The following is a 19663-nucleotide window of genomic DNA, read 5'->3' as shown; positions in this document are numbered from 1 at the left end:
TTTAGCCTGTTGCTGCTCAATGACCCCAGTTATCTAAAAGCCTCTCTGTACAGCATGTTCCCAAACAAAACATAGCACGAGTAGACATCTTCCAAAACACGGGAGATGCAGTAAATATCCACTGAATGTGTGTTTACCTTCCAGAATAAGCAAACTCCCTCCCACTGTGAGAGAGCATCCTTTATTATCCTCCAGCCAGAATCCTTCATAAATAGATTTTATTTACAGCTGCTTCCTGCATCGCCCACTACTTCATTCTCAATTCAGAACTTCGCTATTTTAGGGTAAAAGCGAACCCCAATGGGTGCTCACATGGGACACACTTTAATTAGCTTCCATTGCAATTTCCGGCCTTTTCGTGGATCAGGTTACTATATGAAAATAATGGTTTGTGCATGGTGTCAGAAGAAAAGTCCTATGCATTTGATGTTTTTCCATAACTTAAATATGCAGTACCACACCTCACAGATTGACCCTCACCTTAACCGTTTCCTCTGTGATGTTCTTGTCGATTTTGGTGGCCGCGTACTGGTTGAGACGATGTAGAAACACCTGAAGGGGGGGGAGAAGGAAAGCAACAGTTAAAAATGTTAAACTGGCCCCAGGATCAAATTACACTTTAGTCACCAATAGCTTGTATCTTCGACAGGCCAAATAGATCACTGCTATGAGGCTTTGCATGCGGCTGCTGCCACAGCAAATTGGTAAACATCACAATGGACACCTGATACCTGAAACACAATCTTTTCACAGGATGGAAAAAAAAACAGAATAATTGCAGCGCATGGTATTTCAAAGGCAATGTTAAGTGGCTGGAGACAAGTTGGAGAGGCCAGCAGCGTGCAAATTGAGATGGATGGGAAGTGCTCTTACTTTCCTCAGTCCCTGTCGATGATGATTCCCAGGCTGCTTCACTGCACAAGCCTTCGACAACCCATTTAATGCTTCAGGGCACTTTCTGAGCAAATTAAGAGGATGCGCATCAAATGTATTCGTAAAATGTGACTAAGGAGGGATTAGTTATTTTCTAAAGTCTGCCTGAGGGGAGAGCTTTTTAAAGAAGGCATCCATCAACAGGTACCAGACAAGAATCTTTATGTTTATGCGAATGCAAAGCTTGGATACAATTTGGCTGACAGGAATGCATCTTCAGTAAGAAGCTCAGGGGAAACCAAAGTGGCAGCATCAAACTTTGATTTTGATGGATGTGTGTGATGCACTTCGGGGGAACGTCTGATGAAATCCAAAGCAATGCTTGAATATCAAAACTTTCATAAAATATAAAGTACATGGATAATTAAATTCCAAAGCTCATAAGTGTAGCGTCAACAATCTTGATGTTAAACAAAAACACAGTCCCCAGTGTTCAAATTGTTGTCAAATCTACAGTTCAACAGCAGAAAGAAAATGTCCTTGGCTTAACATACAAAAACACACTTGTGTTATGTTGCTATAATGGTATTTGTTTTTATGTTGCATCTCACACAGTTTAATTTCCATCTCCAAGTAAAATAAAGCGTGCACTTAGATTTTATTATAATAAATCTGTCTGCTAAAACATGACACAATTGAAAATGCATAAGACTGAAGGTAAATTACTCAAATGAAAGAAAAGTGAGGCATAAAATGTTGGTTTTGTTTGTAAATTGTTGGCACAATTTAGAACAGACAAAGCAGCAGGGCTGTTAAATTTCAATTTCTGACTTAATTGGCCCGTCGTTGATTCTGTTGCCTGTCACCAATCGCACGGATCCTCTCACAAATCCAGTGCAACATGAAAGACAACATAATAGGCAAAGAGACAGCGGTGCAACACAACAGATTCTGACAGAGAAAAACACTACAGCTGCACAAAGACTCATTTCACGGTGCAGCATGACACAAACTATCAAAACAGCAGTTGCTGAAACACATGACCCTACACGTTGGAGCTGCAAACTGAGTGTCACAGTGTCAGTGTCACAGTTTGTGCACTGACGCTGTACACAATAAGAAGTTGCATCTGTCTTTGCAGTTGACCCCATGGGCATCGCTTTACTGCTCCGCTGAGGGCCATAATGCCATCTGTTGCCCAGTGCAGCCTGACCTGAGCGAGCTGGAATAATACAACCGCAAAGCACGTAAGCAGCTTTCTTTAATGAGCAGACAAGAATTATCCTTTGACACGAGAAAAAAACTAAGTGAGTGGTTGTGACTCGAAACGTTTCATTTGATTAACTGTGAACAGATGGAAAGGTAGTGGAGCTAAATCAGTGGTTAATTCTCAATCTCTAGCAAATTACGCAGTCAATGCTCTGTTAACTTTCTAAGCAAAACAACATGACGTGGAAGAAATTACTGAAATCATCTTAATCAAATTGTATTGACGTCAAGCAGCACTTCAAAAGGAAGTGTAGAAGAGAATGCCTGAATCTGGGTTTGCGGTGGGAGGGGGAAAAAAGCGGGGCTTAAATAATCAGCTTCTTTGTTGTAGGCCAACTCCACGCTGATTACCATTCTGTAGCTGCCTTGCCTCGCAACTCTGCCACTCACGAGCATTAGCATCTGATTAGCAATTCTAATATGTACAAACACGGAGCAGACTTCGACAGGCCCTCACAAAGGCCTGACAGCGCTTACTGTATAGGACCATAGCTGAGCAGAAGTAGCACTAATTTGCATCAAAACTCCTGCTTCCTATCGTTGATGTGTGACATCCAACATGGGCTCATTAGGGAGTCTATCAATTCTGTTTTAATAATGAAGAGTCTATCCGACAGGAAATTATCTCTAAATCTGGAAGGCGCTAATTATCCAGCATCTCTACAGCTAAGGGGGCTCTGCTGCAAAAATATAAGCAGCCACACTGCAGATGCTTATCAGGACTAAGTAGCATTAGAGAAACCACACAGTGTAATGGAGTGCAGGGACTCTATGTGATTGTGTTATCACCCAAAAGATAAGACAGTGTTTGGGTTTTGTCACACAGAAGTGAGGGTGTAAAATTAAAACCATTCTTTCATGTAGTTGTGAGGTTAGTATACCACACAGAGAACTGATTCAGCCACACAAAAAGTAGGAAAACTTCTACTTAGACAGAGCTAATTGAGCACGGTTCAGATCTGCATTGTGGAGACGACAAGACTCCTCCGGAGAAGCGGCCAAGTCCGCCTTGTTAATGTTGTTGTGAGACTAATCCTGGAACAGCTCCATAGACAGTGAATGGGAAGTTGACTGACTGACTGTCCGAATGGATTAATGGACACAGTAACAGTATCCTGGGTGACTGTGTATATAACACCATTTCCAGGTTCGGACAGTGCCTGTCTAAACTTTCGCACAGCTTGTTTACCTGAAGGCACTGTATCTAAATTTAGTGTTTATCTAAATGTAGAATCTACTTGTACAAATCTCATCCAGGATTTGTTTGGTGGGGCTGTATGTGGGAACGCAAATGTCCGAGTTAGAGTCACAGTGAGCTTCTGTGAGAATACAGTGAGCGAATGGCCATACTGACGCATCTAAAAACTGGAAGAAAACAAATATCTGAGCCAAATGCCAACAAAGATGTCAACTTGGAAAGACGATGAAATTCGTCAGCCATAAAGGCAGAGGCCAAAATTCTCAAACAAGTGACCGGGAGAGAAGTTGCACAACCCGTCTATATGACTGTGGCCTCCCCTTATGGAATTATATGTGCATGAACAATCTCCTGCGGTGTTCTTCTGGCAAATTCCAGAAGTGTTAGTGTCCAGACCCATTTTTTGTATGTTTTCTGGAGTTACTCATAAATATAAATTTCATATAAACTGAATCCGAAGTATAATTCTTTACAGCAGTTAAAGCATGTATTGTTTTAGACTTAGCAACAGACTTCAGACAGATCTTTGGCTGGACGGGCCTTGGTCTGTCAGGTCCCTTGTACAAAATCCCTGTCAGGTCTGATCGAGCCAAAGTATGAATACTGAAATGGAAATTTTAAATTTGTCTGTGAAACTTATATAAGCAGGTAATAGTCCAGAAAATTCACACTGAACGAGTGAGCTTGTTGATTTCATTTCTATCATGTCACCTGCCCGCTCTACTGAAGCGCTACCCCTCTCCTCAACCCAACTGAATATTTGCAACACGTCTCACATGGACAATCTCTGGTTGTGTGCTGCATGTGTGAAAGGCCGACTCAGGACAAGGCTCAGACCTGATTCTTCAGACATTGTCCAGCATTCATATGTGGAAAAACGGCTAAAATAAGACAGATATTCTGTCACTTCTAACTTTCTATCTGAGTGATCTTTTTGGATGGGAATAAGTTGAAATCACAGCACAGTCGACATCTTTAACTCAGATGATGTAAAGGATAAAAAAATTGTAAATGAGAACAAGAAGAGAAGCAAAGAGATAAAGGGCAGAAACTCAAAGACACTTGGTAGAATGCAAATCTGAAACACATTGACCATTGTAGTCCAGCCATATACTGCATTTTGACCTGCTATTGTTCAGAGTCAATTTCAAACAACTGCACCAGCTTTCACCACGGCTGCTGCCTCCCTGCTCGTAACGACCAACTGAGTTCCAGAGGGACACGTTTTGTTCCCTGGGCATGGGATGTGCTTTCTGGGCACCAGTCTTCACTGATTCACAAACAGACTTCACTGCATTTTAAAGCCATGTCACATTTTCTGTTAACAGAGACGGACAGACATGTTGAACTGGACAGAAAATGCCAAGGAAAATAAATGCATTTGTCTCACTGTGAATTTATGAATAATAAATAGTGCTTTTTATTGATGCCATATTTCCACAATACTTGAAAATGATAAAAGAGGATGAAGAAAAGTTTGATGACAACAGGGATTTTTTACAGTTTTTCCAATAGTTAAGACACAGAAATGCACACGTCACTCATTAAAAGCATGTGAGAAGCCACTGACATGTTTTTCTGCAAGGACATTTAGCAGAGGCTGTTGTTATTCCTTGCTACTTATTGTCCATACAGCATTTTCTTAATCATGAATCCACATCATTCAAAACTCATTAGGTTTCCTGAGGCCCATCCACAATCACCTAGATTGTCACTCTGATGACTCCACATTAAAACCCCATTAAAGTTTTCATTATTCCACAGAGCAGATGGGTGTGATGAATAGATTGGGCCAATAACTGCATGTGGTCCTACCTGCCATTAATCAACACACGCTCACAAGCTGTGGGCTTCAAGGAAGTGCGAGTGGAAATCGTGTCTGTGCTGCCAGATGTAATCATGTTCAGATTCAAAAAGAAGAAAAACATGATATAAGAGCACAACGTTTGCTGAAACTGAAAGCAGGTTGAGTTAGCAGACCTGCAGGCCACATCATACAAACCATCACCGGCTTTCCTATGGCAGCCTCCATGAGCTACAATGTTTTGCAGAACTCACGACTGGTATTTTACGGACCCAAATATTTATGCTCAATGTTAGATACGGAAAGCATTCTGTCTATACTCCGTTTATTTCATTTGTAGTACCAAATCGTGGGGGGGGAGTGTAGCCACTAGTTCAAGCGACGACCACAGGACACAAAGAGGAAATTTCAACATTGGACAAACTTTTTGAGGAGAGCTTTTGCAAGTTGGTAAGTTGGACTTACACCTTTTAGAACAAGGTACATTATGAAAAACATCTCCAACGTTGACGTGTATTTTCTTGTTAGAAACTTTCAACACTGCGCTGGCTTCAAGTGGATTTATTTCCTCATAACCATGTCAATGTAAAGGACCCACTGAGGTTACAGTGACTGAGCTGAAATATGTTTGGGAGCAGGAAAGCTGAAATTACCCATCGTCCTTGGGATTTTAGTCTCATAAAGTAAAATGAGGGGCATAGGCACAGGGGCATAGAGACCATCTAGTGGGCTGTTTCCATGCCGACAGAGTGTGTGCTGTGCCAACCTAGGTCAGGAAACTCTGTGAATGGATATTATGCAGCGTTGCCCCCCCGGTTCTCTCCGCGACATTGGAACGACACAGGGGAAGGCTAGCCCCTCCCCCTGTATATGTTTATCTCTGTCAATGAAACAGATGAACCACACCAGAGATAGTTTGGCGAAAAACAGAGACAGCTCGCTTCCTGAAGCAGCAACCAGTGATATAACAGACAGACAATGGTGGATATTTTTGAGCCTCATAATAAAGTGTGTGTACAGTATGTTTGCCAAGCCAGAGGAAGGGGTTGTGACAAAGAGAAGGTGCAGAGAATGTGAAGTGAGTAGACAATCAAAGGAAGAAAGTGCAAGGGGGAGAAATGCATGTCGTTCATCAATTTACAAAGTCACACGCCCTGAAGAACAGGCTGTGATTGGAATAAAATCCCAGGCAAATAAGGAAAAGAGCATCAAACAGATCCAAAGAGCAGAGAAAAAAGAATAAAATGTTATCCAGCTTCTTCTATGCAACATCTGTTTGAGCATTCAAGGACGAGTGGGCCGGACCACAGTGTCCATTTAATGTATTACATGCATTACAGCCATTTTGGGTCCAAGTAGATTCATTAATTCAACTGGAGAACACCCTGCTCTCCCTGAAATGGCAAGAATTAAAAATTGTTTAAAAGCAATAAGAAATTTATCAGGATACTTTGAGGAACTTATTCAGTTGCCAAAGTTCAACTGCATTTGCTGCAGTGCAGGATCTGTTGCTCACTACTGAAAAAGCTCATCAGCACTCTTCCTAATGTCAAGGCCTTTCCCAAACTCTATTGGACAAACTGCTTCTTATGTCCACTAATCTGCTCTGTAGTCACGACTGGAGAGATATAAAATGAATGCACACTATATGTTTTCCACTATATATCGTAATGTTGCAATAAAAATGTAAATGCATGGGGCAATCGCACCAAACAAGTGCAGGTATCCCATTGTATTTTAATCCACCATCTGTGCAGGAATCATCTCATCTCGTTAGCAAATACAAAATGGGAAACAAAGTCCATTCAGTGTCGGAGATGGAGACACAAACAGGCAGCTTCCACAAAAGACAAAGCTCACTAGAGTGAATCACTAGACTGTGATGGTTTGCTCATTAATGTAACACTCCTCTGTTTCTTTGCCACATTTGTCCTCCAGGGAGACAGAGTGAAAAGTAAAGCAAGTCAAAGTACCACAGGTAACAGGAGGGCTGGCAGCTCGGCACCCTCAGGCAAGTGTCTGGATTTGAAAATGAGAGGGTAAAGGTGATAGAAAGAAAAAAGACAGACAGAATAAACAGATAGAAAAATGCAGAGGAAGTACAGAGGAAAAGAAAGAAGCGGGAAAAAGGAGAGGCTTGTTTGGCCTTCTTAACATGGCAACCCTGTAGGGAGGATATGGTGCCTTTACCGTACTTCCTCCACAGCGGAACTACTTTCAAACTGGAATTCAAAATTACAGAGGTCTCCCACACACACAGTGAATTCCTGGTAAGCAAAAAAACTGAAATTTCCCCCAAGAAGTACCAACCAGAGACAAACAGTCAGGCTCTGATGCTGAGCGCACACTGGGGAACATCCGAAAAGAGAGAAAAGGCTCTTTGTGGCTTTTCTCTCTTATAAACTACGCTCCCTTCATTTCTTCAGCAGGTCCTGATAACACCTCCAGAAGTCACCCTGCTCTTATCACTTATCACTCCAAACTGGTCTGTGTCTCTCCCACTTGGGATGTGCAGAGGAAACAGACACTATAAATACAGTGGGGAATTTTATATGTCTATCTTTGGAGTGGTTAATAAGGCTCATCTGCACCGCTCAGTGCAGGGTCTCTGGTTTTAATTAGCAACGGGGAACATAGTGAGTATTCATTTCACAGGATCTTCCAGTGAACAAAGGTCCATTTGTTTCGGGAGCACTTGTTCGCTGTCGTCCGTCTGCATGACCACCAGAATAAATAAAATACTGTGGATTAAGAGGCTCCATTCAAGACAACAGATAGTTCTTGGATATTAATTTGAAAGCTTATTGTTTAAGGAAACGCCAAAAAATACAGGGACAAATCAAGCTTGTAAGAAAACATTTTGAACAAGAATTAATCTTGTCCTTATACTGACCCTGACACCCAAGGAGATTCAACAGCTGGAAAGGAGCAATTTATCTAATGAATATGTCTGTGGCCAATGTCTGTCTCTGGCTCCTTGTGAGTTGACGCTGGATTGAGTATAAAATTATGCGTGCGGTCATGTCCGTTTAACAGTTTTTCATACAGACTCCGTGTCTGTTCAATTTCACCCATCGTGGCACGGCATCTTCAGCATACAAGGAATATCATTTGACTTGTTAAATTGTAAAACAGTGAGACGACAAGCCTCCGGGGATAAGTGTTGGTTCCCAGAGACCAAACTCGGCATGCTTCCCCAATTTCCATGTGCAGCCAAGCAAACCATCACCCACTGATTCACATCAGAGCCACATAGCAGCATCGTGTATTGATCTCCAAGATGACAAAGCAGGATCATCTGTCTCCCAAATCTGTAGCGTGACTGTCACACACCCGGACAGCACATGTCATTACCGCTTCAGACTTCCGCCTTCCATTTCAGTACGACTGGCAAGAAAAATCGGAAACCTGCAGCGTCAGCCTCTCTTACACATGACGGAACAGGACACAGTGGAGTATGGAGAATCGAACAACTACCCTCCCTGCCAGTTTCTCCCCTGCTCTCAATCCCCGAGCACAACTGTTGAGAGTGTGCCCACTTGTACAAAAAACACTTCCTGCCAGGGTTGTGCTCATCAGGACTTCTTTTTGTCTGTGAATTGACAGAGCAGGAGGCTCCAGACAAGGCTGCATCAGATCAGCATAGAGAGGTCGCGCTCCCTCTTTGGCAAGTTAAAAAACCCTGATGTTTGGGTTAACAAAGTTGGATGTGTCCAGTTGACAAAATGTTTAATTCATCAAGGACATTCGCAACACAGCTAAATTGTTAGAACCTCAATGCTAGATAATGTGACCGAAAAAAAACAGTTACATTTCCATAAATGTGAAAAATTGTGGACTCTAACCTTAAAGCTGCTTTAATCAGATTAACAATGGAAAAAAATCATGTGTTCTGGGAAAGGACACACACAGCAACATGAAAGGAAGACAGACAGAAAGGATGTCTGCACAGAGACAGAGAGACACTTGTCTATCTCAGAGCTTCTTTGGCAAGTCCTATTCAAGAGCTTAATGAAATAATTGAGAGTGAAATGGAATTTCCCATCGTGTCTGACCGGGCCAGCTCGGGATGTTTATGGATTGCAAGCCCAGAAATGCAGGACGGACAGAGACATGAACGACATGGAAAGTGTGTGTGTTTGAACTACAGAGGAAACATGCAGACTTGTCTAGACATTTTGAGTGGGACACTTAATCAAAAAAAGATCTGAAAATCTAGAGCAGCACAGTTTGTGGGATACTTCATGATAGGAAATGAAATGGCTGGTAATTCAATTTTTCAATGCAATTACCTCAATTGGGTTAATAGGCAACATTCCAATATTTAATTAGTTTGCAAACATATTGTCGTCTTTTAACACTGTCATCCAAAAATGGCTATTAAGGCAGGATTGAGAGTGCTTGAGAGAGTGTGTGTTCCCTGCCAAAGACCATGCCAGTGAAAACAGAGGCCCCCTTGTGATGATGACCCCTTCACACTGCATGAACATCCTGATAAGTGTCTCTCAGAGTCCCGACACTTTTCTAGTTGTCTCACGTAAATCCACCACGTGACCAGGCAGCTGGCAGCGGCTAAATCAAAGGCCGCCTTCTCCTCTGGGTAGATAGACAGTGACAGCACCACCACTGCCTCCTGAGCTGCTGAAGCCAATGCAGGGGTCACAGCATCCTTATCGCAAATGCGTATGTGTGTGTGTGTGTGTGTGTGTGTTTGTGTGTGTGTGTGTGTGTGTGTATGTGTGTGTGTGGAGCAGGAAGCATGCAGCACAATGTACAGATGGGGAGGGCCAGGAAGGAAGGAAATCCTGCTTGAAAAATGGCCTCTGAGACAAAAGCAAAAGTACCCTCTCCAGAGTAAGACCCCTGCAGCAAGAGGAACATTGCTCTGACAGGGAGAAGGTGTACAACAGGCCTGTAACCAAACAGTTATTATCAATATTTTTATAGATTAGATGAGAATGGACAAAGTCAAATGGTTTCCCCGAATAAGACTCAACTTTTATCAGGAGCAGAAAAATACAGACTAACAGGTAGAGCTGGGCATTAGTAGGAATGTTTTGACTTTCCTTACCAAAATCGAAAACTTTTTAATACCTTATCTTATGACTTTTGCTTTGTGGGGAGATTTAGTATGACTATCTGTGCGTGCAAAGTAAATATAAAGCTGCAGTCAGCAGCTGGTTAGACTACCTTGGCTTAAAGACTTGGGGGAAACCCCAGGACCAGAACCTCTAAAGCTCTCTAATGAGGGTTTAACTTTACAGGGTATTGTGTAGCCGACTTCCTGGAGTTTCCGCTTGTTGCAAAGATCTCAGCCCAGGATCCATCCATCCATTATCTATACCGTTTACATGGAAGCTGAGACAAACAACCATTGATTCTCACATTTAAACTTACAGACAATTTCTCCAATCTCAGTCTTTAGACTGTGAAAGCAAAGCCAGAGAACTTGGTGAAAACTCACCCAGACATGGGGAGAACATGCAAACTCCACACAGGAAGGCCACTGACCAAACCAGGGACCAATAACCTTCATGCTTTGATGCAACAGTGCTAACCATCAAACCACTGTGCCGCTCGCAGCAATGATCAGGCACCTCATTCAACATTAAAACCATGATTTTACATTTTTACACAGATTTTGATACCTTGTGACTCCTTATTTTAGTCACCCTGTTAAGCAAAAAGCTAACAAGCTTAAATTGTTCAAACTCGGCAGACTCTGAAGGCTTTCAGGCTTTCTGAATGCATTTTGGCCAGCACCATATTGGGCTGAGGATCAATGCCAGGCCAGTCACAAAGGTCAAAAACATGAGAAACTACGATTTAAAATCAATCTGCATTACTTTCACCATCACATATTTCACTGAATCTTACAATATTCAAAGTGTCTAGTATTTGACTACTTTCCATTATGTATGCATGCATTGTACTGTATATTTTTCGATCCTAATCGCATTTGGTGCATCTAGGAAGCTGCTAAATCTTTCTTTTTTTCTAAAGATGAATGGATAAACTATTGAAAGGCAAAACACGACAGCTCCAAAAAAACTGCATTGCTCAATTGGAAGATGAAGGATTATCCCACTCATGTTGTAATTAATATGGGACTCAAGATTGATGCAAAAATCTCTTCAGGAGAGGGATGTCGCCAAGCTAATCCATACTGTTGTTTATCTTTAGCCTGGCTAAAAAGACAAATTCAGCGAAAAGACAAGGTGCTTTTGCACACAAATATTACACAATGCTTCCACTTGCAGAAAAATGCCACAGAAATAAGATGAGCATCTTGGCCAATTCATTTACACCTCTCAGGAACGCATATGACAAATCACAGGCAATGCAGAAGTGACAGTTGCATCCTTGCAAACATGCCATAAAATGCAATCCCCTTGTGCTGTGGAGGTGGTGTGAAATTGAAATGCAAGTGAGCCACTTCATCAGTTCAGGGGCCTCACACTGGGGACAGACAGAAAAAACTGCCTGTATTCTCAGAGAGGAGAGACTGACCCAATCCAATTAAAACGAGTCAAGAAGAAAAAGCATGTCACAACCCTCTCTTTGCTTGTATTTCTTTCTTCTGCTTCACATCCACAGAGCAGCCACATGTTTTTTCTCTGTACCTGGAATAAGACTAAATCCTGGCAGATCTGAATTTAACTTGGCCTCTTTAAGAAGTTACTGCTGAGGGTTCTGCTCTCTGATGAGGACACACATATTTCAAGCCTGATGGGATCATAATAACTTTCATGTAGAAAGAAAGTGGAAAAATACACTTCTCGTCAACACAACATCTAAAATAATGGCTGGAACATGCCGACAACATTCTCCTCTGGGACACGGTGGCGAACAACAATAACAACAAAAAGGCAGCTAAAGATATTTGAGTTACTTGAAAAGGTACACAAGAAGAGAGGCGTGTGTGACACAAATAACAATATGATTGATTGATCATCAACTCCAAGTAAAGACATAAAAGAAGTATTAAGAACAAAGAGGAGAGCAACTAGGGCGGAAACAGCAGCCTCTGAAATGTCTTTCGAGATTCAACATTCAGTTTAATTATCATTATGCAACACAAGCTCATAAAATGAAATTACAGATTTATTCCTGCTATGTTAATAACAAAAAACAAAAGTTATAAAAATTAATGAATAAAAAAATTAGGTCATAAAACTAAAACTTCACAGCCTGAGGAAAGTAAATGGCACGTGCACATTCACTTAGGAAATTTATTGGTCTATGTTAAGAATTTAGCCATCTTGAATTATACATCCAGCCTGGCCTGCTTTTCCTCGGGATCCCTAAGGACCAGCTGGAAAATGTGGTGAGGAGGAGAGTGACGCCTCGAACACCCAGCTTCACCTTTTTGTTCTTTTTTTTAATTTGGTCGATCTCAGATCATTAACAACACAACAAAGGTTGGTGACAGTTTTTACATTGTTGTTTGTGTGTTTTCATCAGGAAACACAGATCATCCACATCTTTCTGTTGTTGTTTCCATCAGAACTCAGGAGGGACGTAGATGTTGAGACACAAAGTCTGCAGTTTAACACAAAGACAGAAGAGGGGTCGGAAAACAAGAGGTTGTGACCTTTGGGGTCATCACCTGTGCTGTCTATCCAGAGGATATGAACCCTGTCGTGGCTGTGCCCACCCCTGACCTGAACTCATTCAGGACAGCTGACTCATATGTTACAAGGAAAACAGAAAACTTAGGCCAACATGAACGCCCAAGCCGAGAACAAATCCGAATCCGTGGAGGAAGAGTGGGAAAGATGTGGAGCCCACACACACACACACACACACACACAAACACACACACACACACACACAGGGTTCACTTGAGCACCTGGGTTTCTAAGAACAAGTAACTGCTCCCTCTTAACAGCTGCTTTCTTCATTAGGCTTCATTTCCCCCTTCCTGCAGCCATTCTCACTGAAAAGAGGAGGCTGACATTAAGTGACCACCAACATGTTGACAAACAAACTTTTTCCACAGTAAGCCCCTGGAGACAACATGACAAATAATATCATATGCAGCTGTATTATAAACTGCAGATGCAATAAACCTTTTCTTTTATATCCCTTAATAATCAATCGTTTTCCTATGAGAATGAGAAAATCTCTGCTATCACAACGTCTCAACACACATTTCTTTCATTTCAATTTATGCAAAGGGATTAAAAATGTTTTCAACATTACAGTCAGTGGTTGCCTCATAGTTCGACAGGCATTTGTCGGGGAGAGGAAGGCGGCAGCTGAGGGACCACTTAATGCACTGCAAAGCTTTTTGGAATATATTAAGTTAAACTTGTGGCTCAGATCTCGCTCCAGAACTGGGACATGAAAGGTTTCTTCCATTGTCCCGTTCTTGCATCCTCTCTCCCAAGTGCTTATCGTCCAAGCAAATGGCTTCCAGTGTTTCTGTATCAACGGTGAACAATGGCAAAGTATTTCATTTGACGGCATGTTTAAAAAAGACCTGCAGAAATGCAAGGAGCTCATTAGAGCAACTGTTTACATTATGTCCTGAGTTGCTCTTTTCAATGAGGCCTTTCTAAGAGTGACTGTCATTTTATTGGCTCGTATCTGTCCAAGTTAAACACCAGTATCCACAGCCGCCCACTTTTTCCAGCTATAATTGTTCATTACGTAAGATTGTCCTGAGATATTTCACACAACTTCCTGAGAACCTGCCAGTCACTATCAGTCTACTGCGGACACTGAGTACATGTTGTGCAAAAGGTGACGCTTTAAACCCCAAGAATAGTCAAATTTAGACTTCCCGGTAAGGTCTCCTCCAAGATGCAATCTGCACATTTTTCCCACGAGAGGTTTGCTAAAGCCACACAATACGCTCTGGCTGTCCTGGGACAAATTGCTCCTAATCGTCCTTGCTCTCTGTGTTGTTTTCCACTACCTTAATAGTAAAGTATGTGTGAGGTGCATTGTGTTTTGGGTCTCACAGATCAGCAGCGGCAATCACTGCTCCGCGGTTCAACTTTGGCTACTGAGCGGAGCCTCATTGTTCCCCTGCATTTCCTAACCTCGGAGGAATTCCTCCTCCAGGAAATATGGTTTACAAGGGAAGGCACCAAGCCCAGCTACTAGGAGACCCAAACCCCCCTTCTTGCTACCCTTCACCCTCCTGGCAATATCCACTGCGTGATCCACTCTACCCTTTTCCCTTTTGCCTTCCAGCAATATCCCATTTACATCTCTTTCTGCTGGTACTGGGACTCGCCTGGATTATCCTACCAGGGACTCGCACAGAGGATGGGGGGACTGGCTTGTCCTCCGCTCTGACCTCTACACACACAGAAACTTGCAAGGTTTGTTACTGGTTCTAGTTTGGTATTAGAGGAAGTGGGGGAGGAAAGTGAGTTGTTTGTGTGTGATCAGATGAAAGTCTTCAATATGACCCCTCTCCCCAGTAGGGCTCTCTTTGATCATCCTGGGTATCTTCCACGATGCTCCCCAGGACCTCCCAGATGATAAGACAGTAGATAATAGCAACCCTTTGTCTTTTCCTCTGACTTTCCAGCTTTTTTTAATCATCCACCTCCACAGCTATAAGCCTACAATAGCCTGACTATCTTTCACTGTCAGATCTCGGCTCCCATCCCAAGATTCCCAATGAGAACAGAGTTGCCTTGTAAGGGGTCAGCCACTTCTGAAATGAATCCCAGTCCCAGCACTACAGGGGGAGATAAAGGAGGGGTGGCCGCATTCCCTAAACCCCCTACCACCACCAGGACAGAGGACACATTCCCTCATGTAATCGCCCACACTATCTCTCCAATGATGCCACTTCTAAGAAAAACCAGATAGAGCTCAATCCCCTCCCTGGTCCCTCCACTCTCCATTGGGAACATCTGGGCAGTGTGTGGGTGATGTATTCACACATGTGGTCTGGGAAATAGCGCTTTTTAATGATATCCAACAGTCGCCCCTTCGACCCGACATCCATGCAAAGTTCCTATAACAGCAGGGAGATGAAACTGCTGAGATGTGATGAAAGCCATCAGGCCGTCCAGACCCACAGTCCAGATCACATGCTAGTGTGTTGACTGCAGGGACTTTCACTTCTGGCATTCTCAACAGACTGATTCCAGAGCTGCCCTGCCATCGTTATTTGATGTAATACCATTAAGCTGGCAGCTCCGGTGCTTTTCACTGGAGGCCACCTGTGCCTCCCTTGGCAAACCTCACACCTAAACTCGGAATTTGGTCAAAAAAACTTTGCAATGTCAGCAGCGAACTGCATCCTCCTATACTTTCTATTCTTTGTGGTGAGTTTGGTCTTAAATGTAACACGACACAATACAAGTTACAATCCTGGATGTGACAAAGACAGAGGCAGCTGAGACAAACGACATTATGCAAGTTTCTCTGATGATTTTTTTTCACCTCTGCCAAAGAGGTTATGCTTTCGTTTACTTCGTCTGTCTTAGTTAGCAGGATTGCGCGAAAACTATTGGACAAATTATCACAAAAGTTGGAGTGGAGGCATGCGGTATGGCTCAGAGAGGAACCCAGAACATTTTCTGTGGATCCGGATCAGGAGGCAGATCCAGGAATCTTTCTTTAACATTGTGAGAACAATCTAGAACTGATGCACTTTAACTGATGACAATCATGTCGCTTGGGTCATTTTAAAGAGTAACAATCTCTCTGACTTGACTCTGTTGTAATTTGTGGTTTATCTATGTTGTGTGACTCTGTTAGTCAAAAAAGTGATACAGTTCCCCAAATGGCTTTTGTTTGTGTGTGATCAGCTGTTGCCAGACACAAACCCCCCATGCAGCCTGTTACAGCCTGTGAGAAAGTGGATTAAACATCACACTTGCTGTGCAGGAACCAAAGCTGTGCCTTTGAGACTGCTCTTCCAATTTCACACTTGGATCCTAAAAAGTTAATATATCCATCACAGACTCAGAGTGATACAGGTAGCGATGAAAAGTTATTTCTTGTGTTTGACACCAGTAAAGTAAGAGTGGAGTTCGAACGCGCACCGACCACAGCTCTGGAGCCTGATGCACCATGCATACTAAGCAGGATGGCTGTTTTTGGTTTGTCTGTGCGCTTTGACTTTTCACTTTCTTGCGTCAAGCTTTTGAGTGCCACCTCTGATTTGAACGATTCTCACAACTCACCGACAGAAACTCGAGCGTCCCGACATAATCCCGTTCAGTCTTTACAAGTTCATTCAGGACGCACACTCTCAACCGTAGCTGTTTCTCCAGGTCCTTCCCGCTTTCAGCCCTGTGCTCGCTCCTGCTCTCCTCAGTCATCGTGCGTAAAGTGGATGCAAAACTTTTTTTATTCCCCTTCGGCAGCTTTCAGAGTTTCACATCGCCCAACAGCTTTCAGCGGCGCAAGTGTTCATTCTGCAGCATGGTGGTGGTGGTGGTGGGGCAAAGTGAAGGAAGGAGCCGGTGTCTGCAGGGAAAGTCCACGGGGGGGTGAAAAAGTAGATGTGAAGCCGAAATGAAGGATGAAAAGGCAAAATTAGTTTAGAGATGAAGTGAAAAATAAGATGGAGGTTAGACAACAACTTGAATCATCTTCAGACTGAGCGGAGGTGGAGAACAACTGGACTCCAGTTCACAAGTTGAGTCCATGTGACTCCTGAAGTCTTCATCCTAATCCTCCAGACTTTAATGAGCAGGACACCGTCAAACTGGCAGCGATGCGCAACACGTTCTCCGGCTGTGGCTGTCAAAATAAAAGAGCTGCAACAGGTTTTAACGAAAAATACAACTCACGGGTTCAACCAGGTAGTTTTTATAGTCATGTGTGCGATCTACAATTATTTAAAATAGCCACTGAAAACTTTTTAAGACAAATTACAGGATATTTAATCAACAATAGCTGAGCTGATACCCTGTAATGATTACGATTGACAAATTGCCCCTTTTAATTTGAAGGAATAAGTATTATACTTCTCATATTACTTTAGATGTCTCCAGGTAACTTGACACTACTGAATCCTGGATATAAACAATCTCTGACTTTTTACTGCACACCAGACTTCACACACACATAGATCATAAACCTGACATGGTAGGGATTATATATTAGAGACGATAGAGTTAAAACTTCATTTCCTATGATTTGACTGACTTTCACTCCTCTGAAGTTGATGGAGTGAAGTAATAGGCAAAATGAACTGTTCCACTGGTATCGCTGACACCAAATTTACTGAATGAGTGCCACTGCAAAACTTCATCTTGCAATAGAACAATGTTGTATTACTTTAATTGCTTGCGTTCCCCTTGTTATAAAGTGCAATAGCTGCTTAATGAAGTAATGAAATTTCAGTCATAAAACCTCAGCTTCCATCATTAAGTGGCAAATGAGCCTACCTCTAATATCTGTGAGATAATTATGGGGGGATTTACTTTGTAGTTCTCTAACTGATTCATTTGTACGTGACATGAAAATGCTAAAACAATGCAAATATCTTTTTCAATTAACTTAATTGTTTTTGACGTATCATTAGATTCCTCATCCTTTTTCTTCTGTATGTTTCTACATCTCTCAAGCATGTTTGTGGTTGCCCTGGACAGCGGAAGGAAGTGAAGACATGTCCTCCATCTTTATACCAAGTTTATGATCCGTACATATGTGTAAAGAAGGAGGAATAGTGTTCCCTCCAGGCAACATTATAATATTTGAAACAATTTCATAGTGAATAACACACGATAGGGACATTTGAAAGAAAGACAGAACAAGTTTTAAATGGATCTGTGCTGCGTGAGACCTTCAGTCTATCTTCTCTCACTTCTCTCATCAGCCATTGCTTCAGTTTCCTCAAATGCAGAATGTGGACACGGAATCAGAGCAATTACTTCGAGACAAAGTCGAGCAAAGGCAGCAAAGAGAAAGAACAGAAACACCAAAGAGTTGTGTTGTGCTGTGAGAGGAGAAAAAAGCTTATATGTTAGGACCTTTAATGACCACACCAAGTTCTCCCTCTGTAATATAATCCATTGGACAGGGTTGCATTTGAAACACATTGAACCTCTCCCATTTCATTATACCTCATAGACACAAAAACGCTCCCTAAATATGTTGTTTCAGTGAGACGGGCAAACTTAATAACAACACATGCTGGATTCTCATGACTCAGATTGGCCCAGTTTGGTGTTTTCAACAGACAAAAATATGTTACCCGAGGAAATGTCTTGCAGCAACTCTCTTATTACAAATGTGTCCTGTCTGCAGCAAAGTGCCTCTCCCTGGTATCTTTTTTTAAACATTTGATTGAAGAACTTCCTCTTAATTACACAAGCAGATGCTCTTCTGTCACAGCACAGCTTTGCAAGCTGGTTAAGTTAAATAGAACTGATTTCTTATGCCGCAGTTAATGTGGGATTTGATTTGCTATTTCTCATGCAAGAAATACACAGACTGTATATATAATAAGCGTTGTTGAATTTAATAGACAGCCAGAGTAATTTTGCACCTGGCTAAATAGCAGCACAGTCAACATTAAATGCTACTTTCATTTCACCAGCTTGCAATTCCTCTCGGAGGAGCCATGCAGTCCACAGTTATGATTTCAGTATTAATTTAAGTCTTTTCTGCAGTACATCCATACACCTTGTTACACAGGCCTTTATTTAAACCAATGCATTCAGCGTATTCTGTAGTCTGTGGAGCACATTCGTGAAAAGGGAGGAGGAATTTAACTGATGACGACTGCACGAATTCATCAGCACCAGAGGGAGTCTTTATTTTATTGGGCTGTTTTATGTCTCAATTACAGGTTAGTGTCAGTTTTGTGAGGTAAGGTGAGGACATGGCTCTCTTGACTAAATCTTGGCGTGGAGTATACCCTGCTGGTTAAATGTGGTACTGCAGGCTATTACAGTAACTTTCTGATGATGGAGGTTCTCCTCTGTGCTGTTCCTCTGCAGCCACTAAAGGGCAGTGTTGATCCTATAACTCAAAAATAACAGAGCTGTGGATCAGGCCACATATCAGGTCTTTTTAAGGTCCTGAGAGGGTCCTGGTCCCAGGCTGACACCAAGTATACATTTAATCCTTGCATGAGACAAAGCTTAGAACCTGTGTTGATGTCTGTGGTTGACCAACTTAATTATGGTTTTATACGAGCTCCTCCAGTGCAGGTACATTTCTAGGCCCTTAGATTTTATAGCCCATGACTTTGGTCTGTGGAATTAACTTGTATTATTTTTAGGTTGAGTCCTGCCAGGAAGTGTCAGACTGATATGAGCCACTTTTTCTGAGTATTTGCACTTAAGCTCAAACACAAGTGGTGATAACAGAGTTCATTTGATTATGGATGTGTATACATAAGTGCATACTTTCACACATTTGCCTTTCAGTGTATCAGTGTGTGAAGGCACAGTCAGTCCAATACACTGTTTTCCTTTGTTCACACTTATTTTATTCTGTTGACATGGAGGAAAAAACAGAGGCAGGGGAAATACTGCATGAAGAGGGAGGCTGAGGTGGGTTTTGAAGTGGTTTGAGTTTTAGTTTAG

General features: G+C 42.2%; 1 protein-coding gene across 2 annotated transcripts in view; it reads right to left on the bottom strand.

Moving 5' to 3' along the window:
* The window catches only part of prex2 (phosphatidylinositol-3,4,5-trisphosphate-dependent Rac exchange factor 2), an 82690-nt gene extending 65918 nt beyond the window's left edge, over positions 1-16772 (bottom strand). The window contains exons 1-2 of one of the 2 annotated variants that reach the window (XM_020087850.2): positions 16304-16772; positions 481-552 (exon numbers count right to left, since the gene is read on the bottom strand). In XM_020087850.2, coding sequence (XP_019943409.2) covers positions 481-552; positions 16304-16441 — 210 coding nt within the window. In that variant the 5' untranslated portion in view covers positions 16442-16772. The remainder of the gene's footprint in view (positions 1-480; positions 553-16303) is intronic. The other variant, XM_069513064.1, reaches the window with a different exon arrangement.
* Between the last annotated feature and the right edge of the window lie 2891 nt (positions 16773-19663).

Source organism: Paralichthys olivaceus, chromosome 17, assembly GCF_024713975.1.
Source record: "Paralichthys olivaceus isolate ysfri-2021 chromosome 17, ASM2471397v2, whole genome shotgun sequence".
NCBI classification, from domain to species: Eukaryota; Metazoa; Chordata; class Actinopteri; order Pleuronectiformes; family Paralichthyidae; genus Paralichthys; species Paralichthys olivaceus.
Note: the sequence above shows the minus strand (reverse complement) of the source record. Positions and strands in the feature narration are given on the sequence as shown.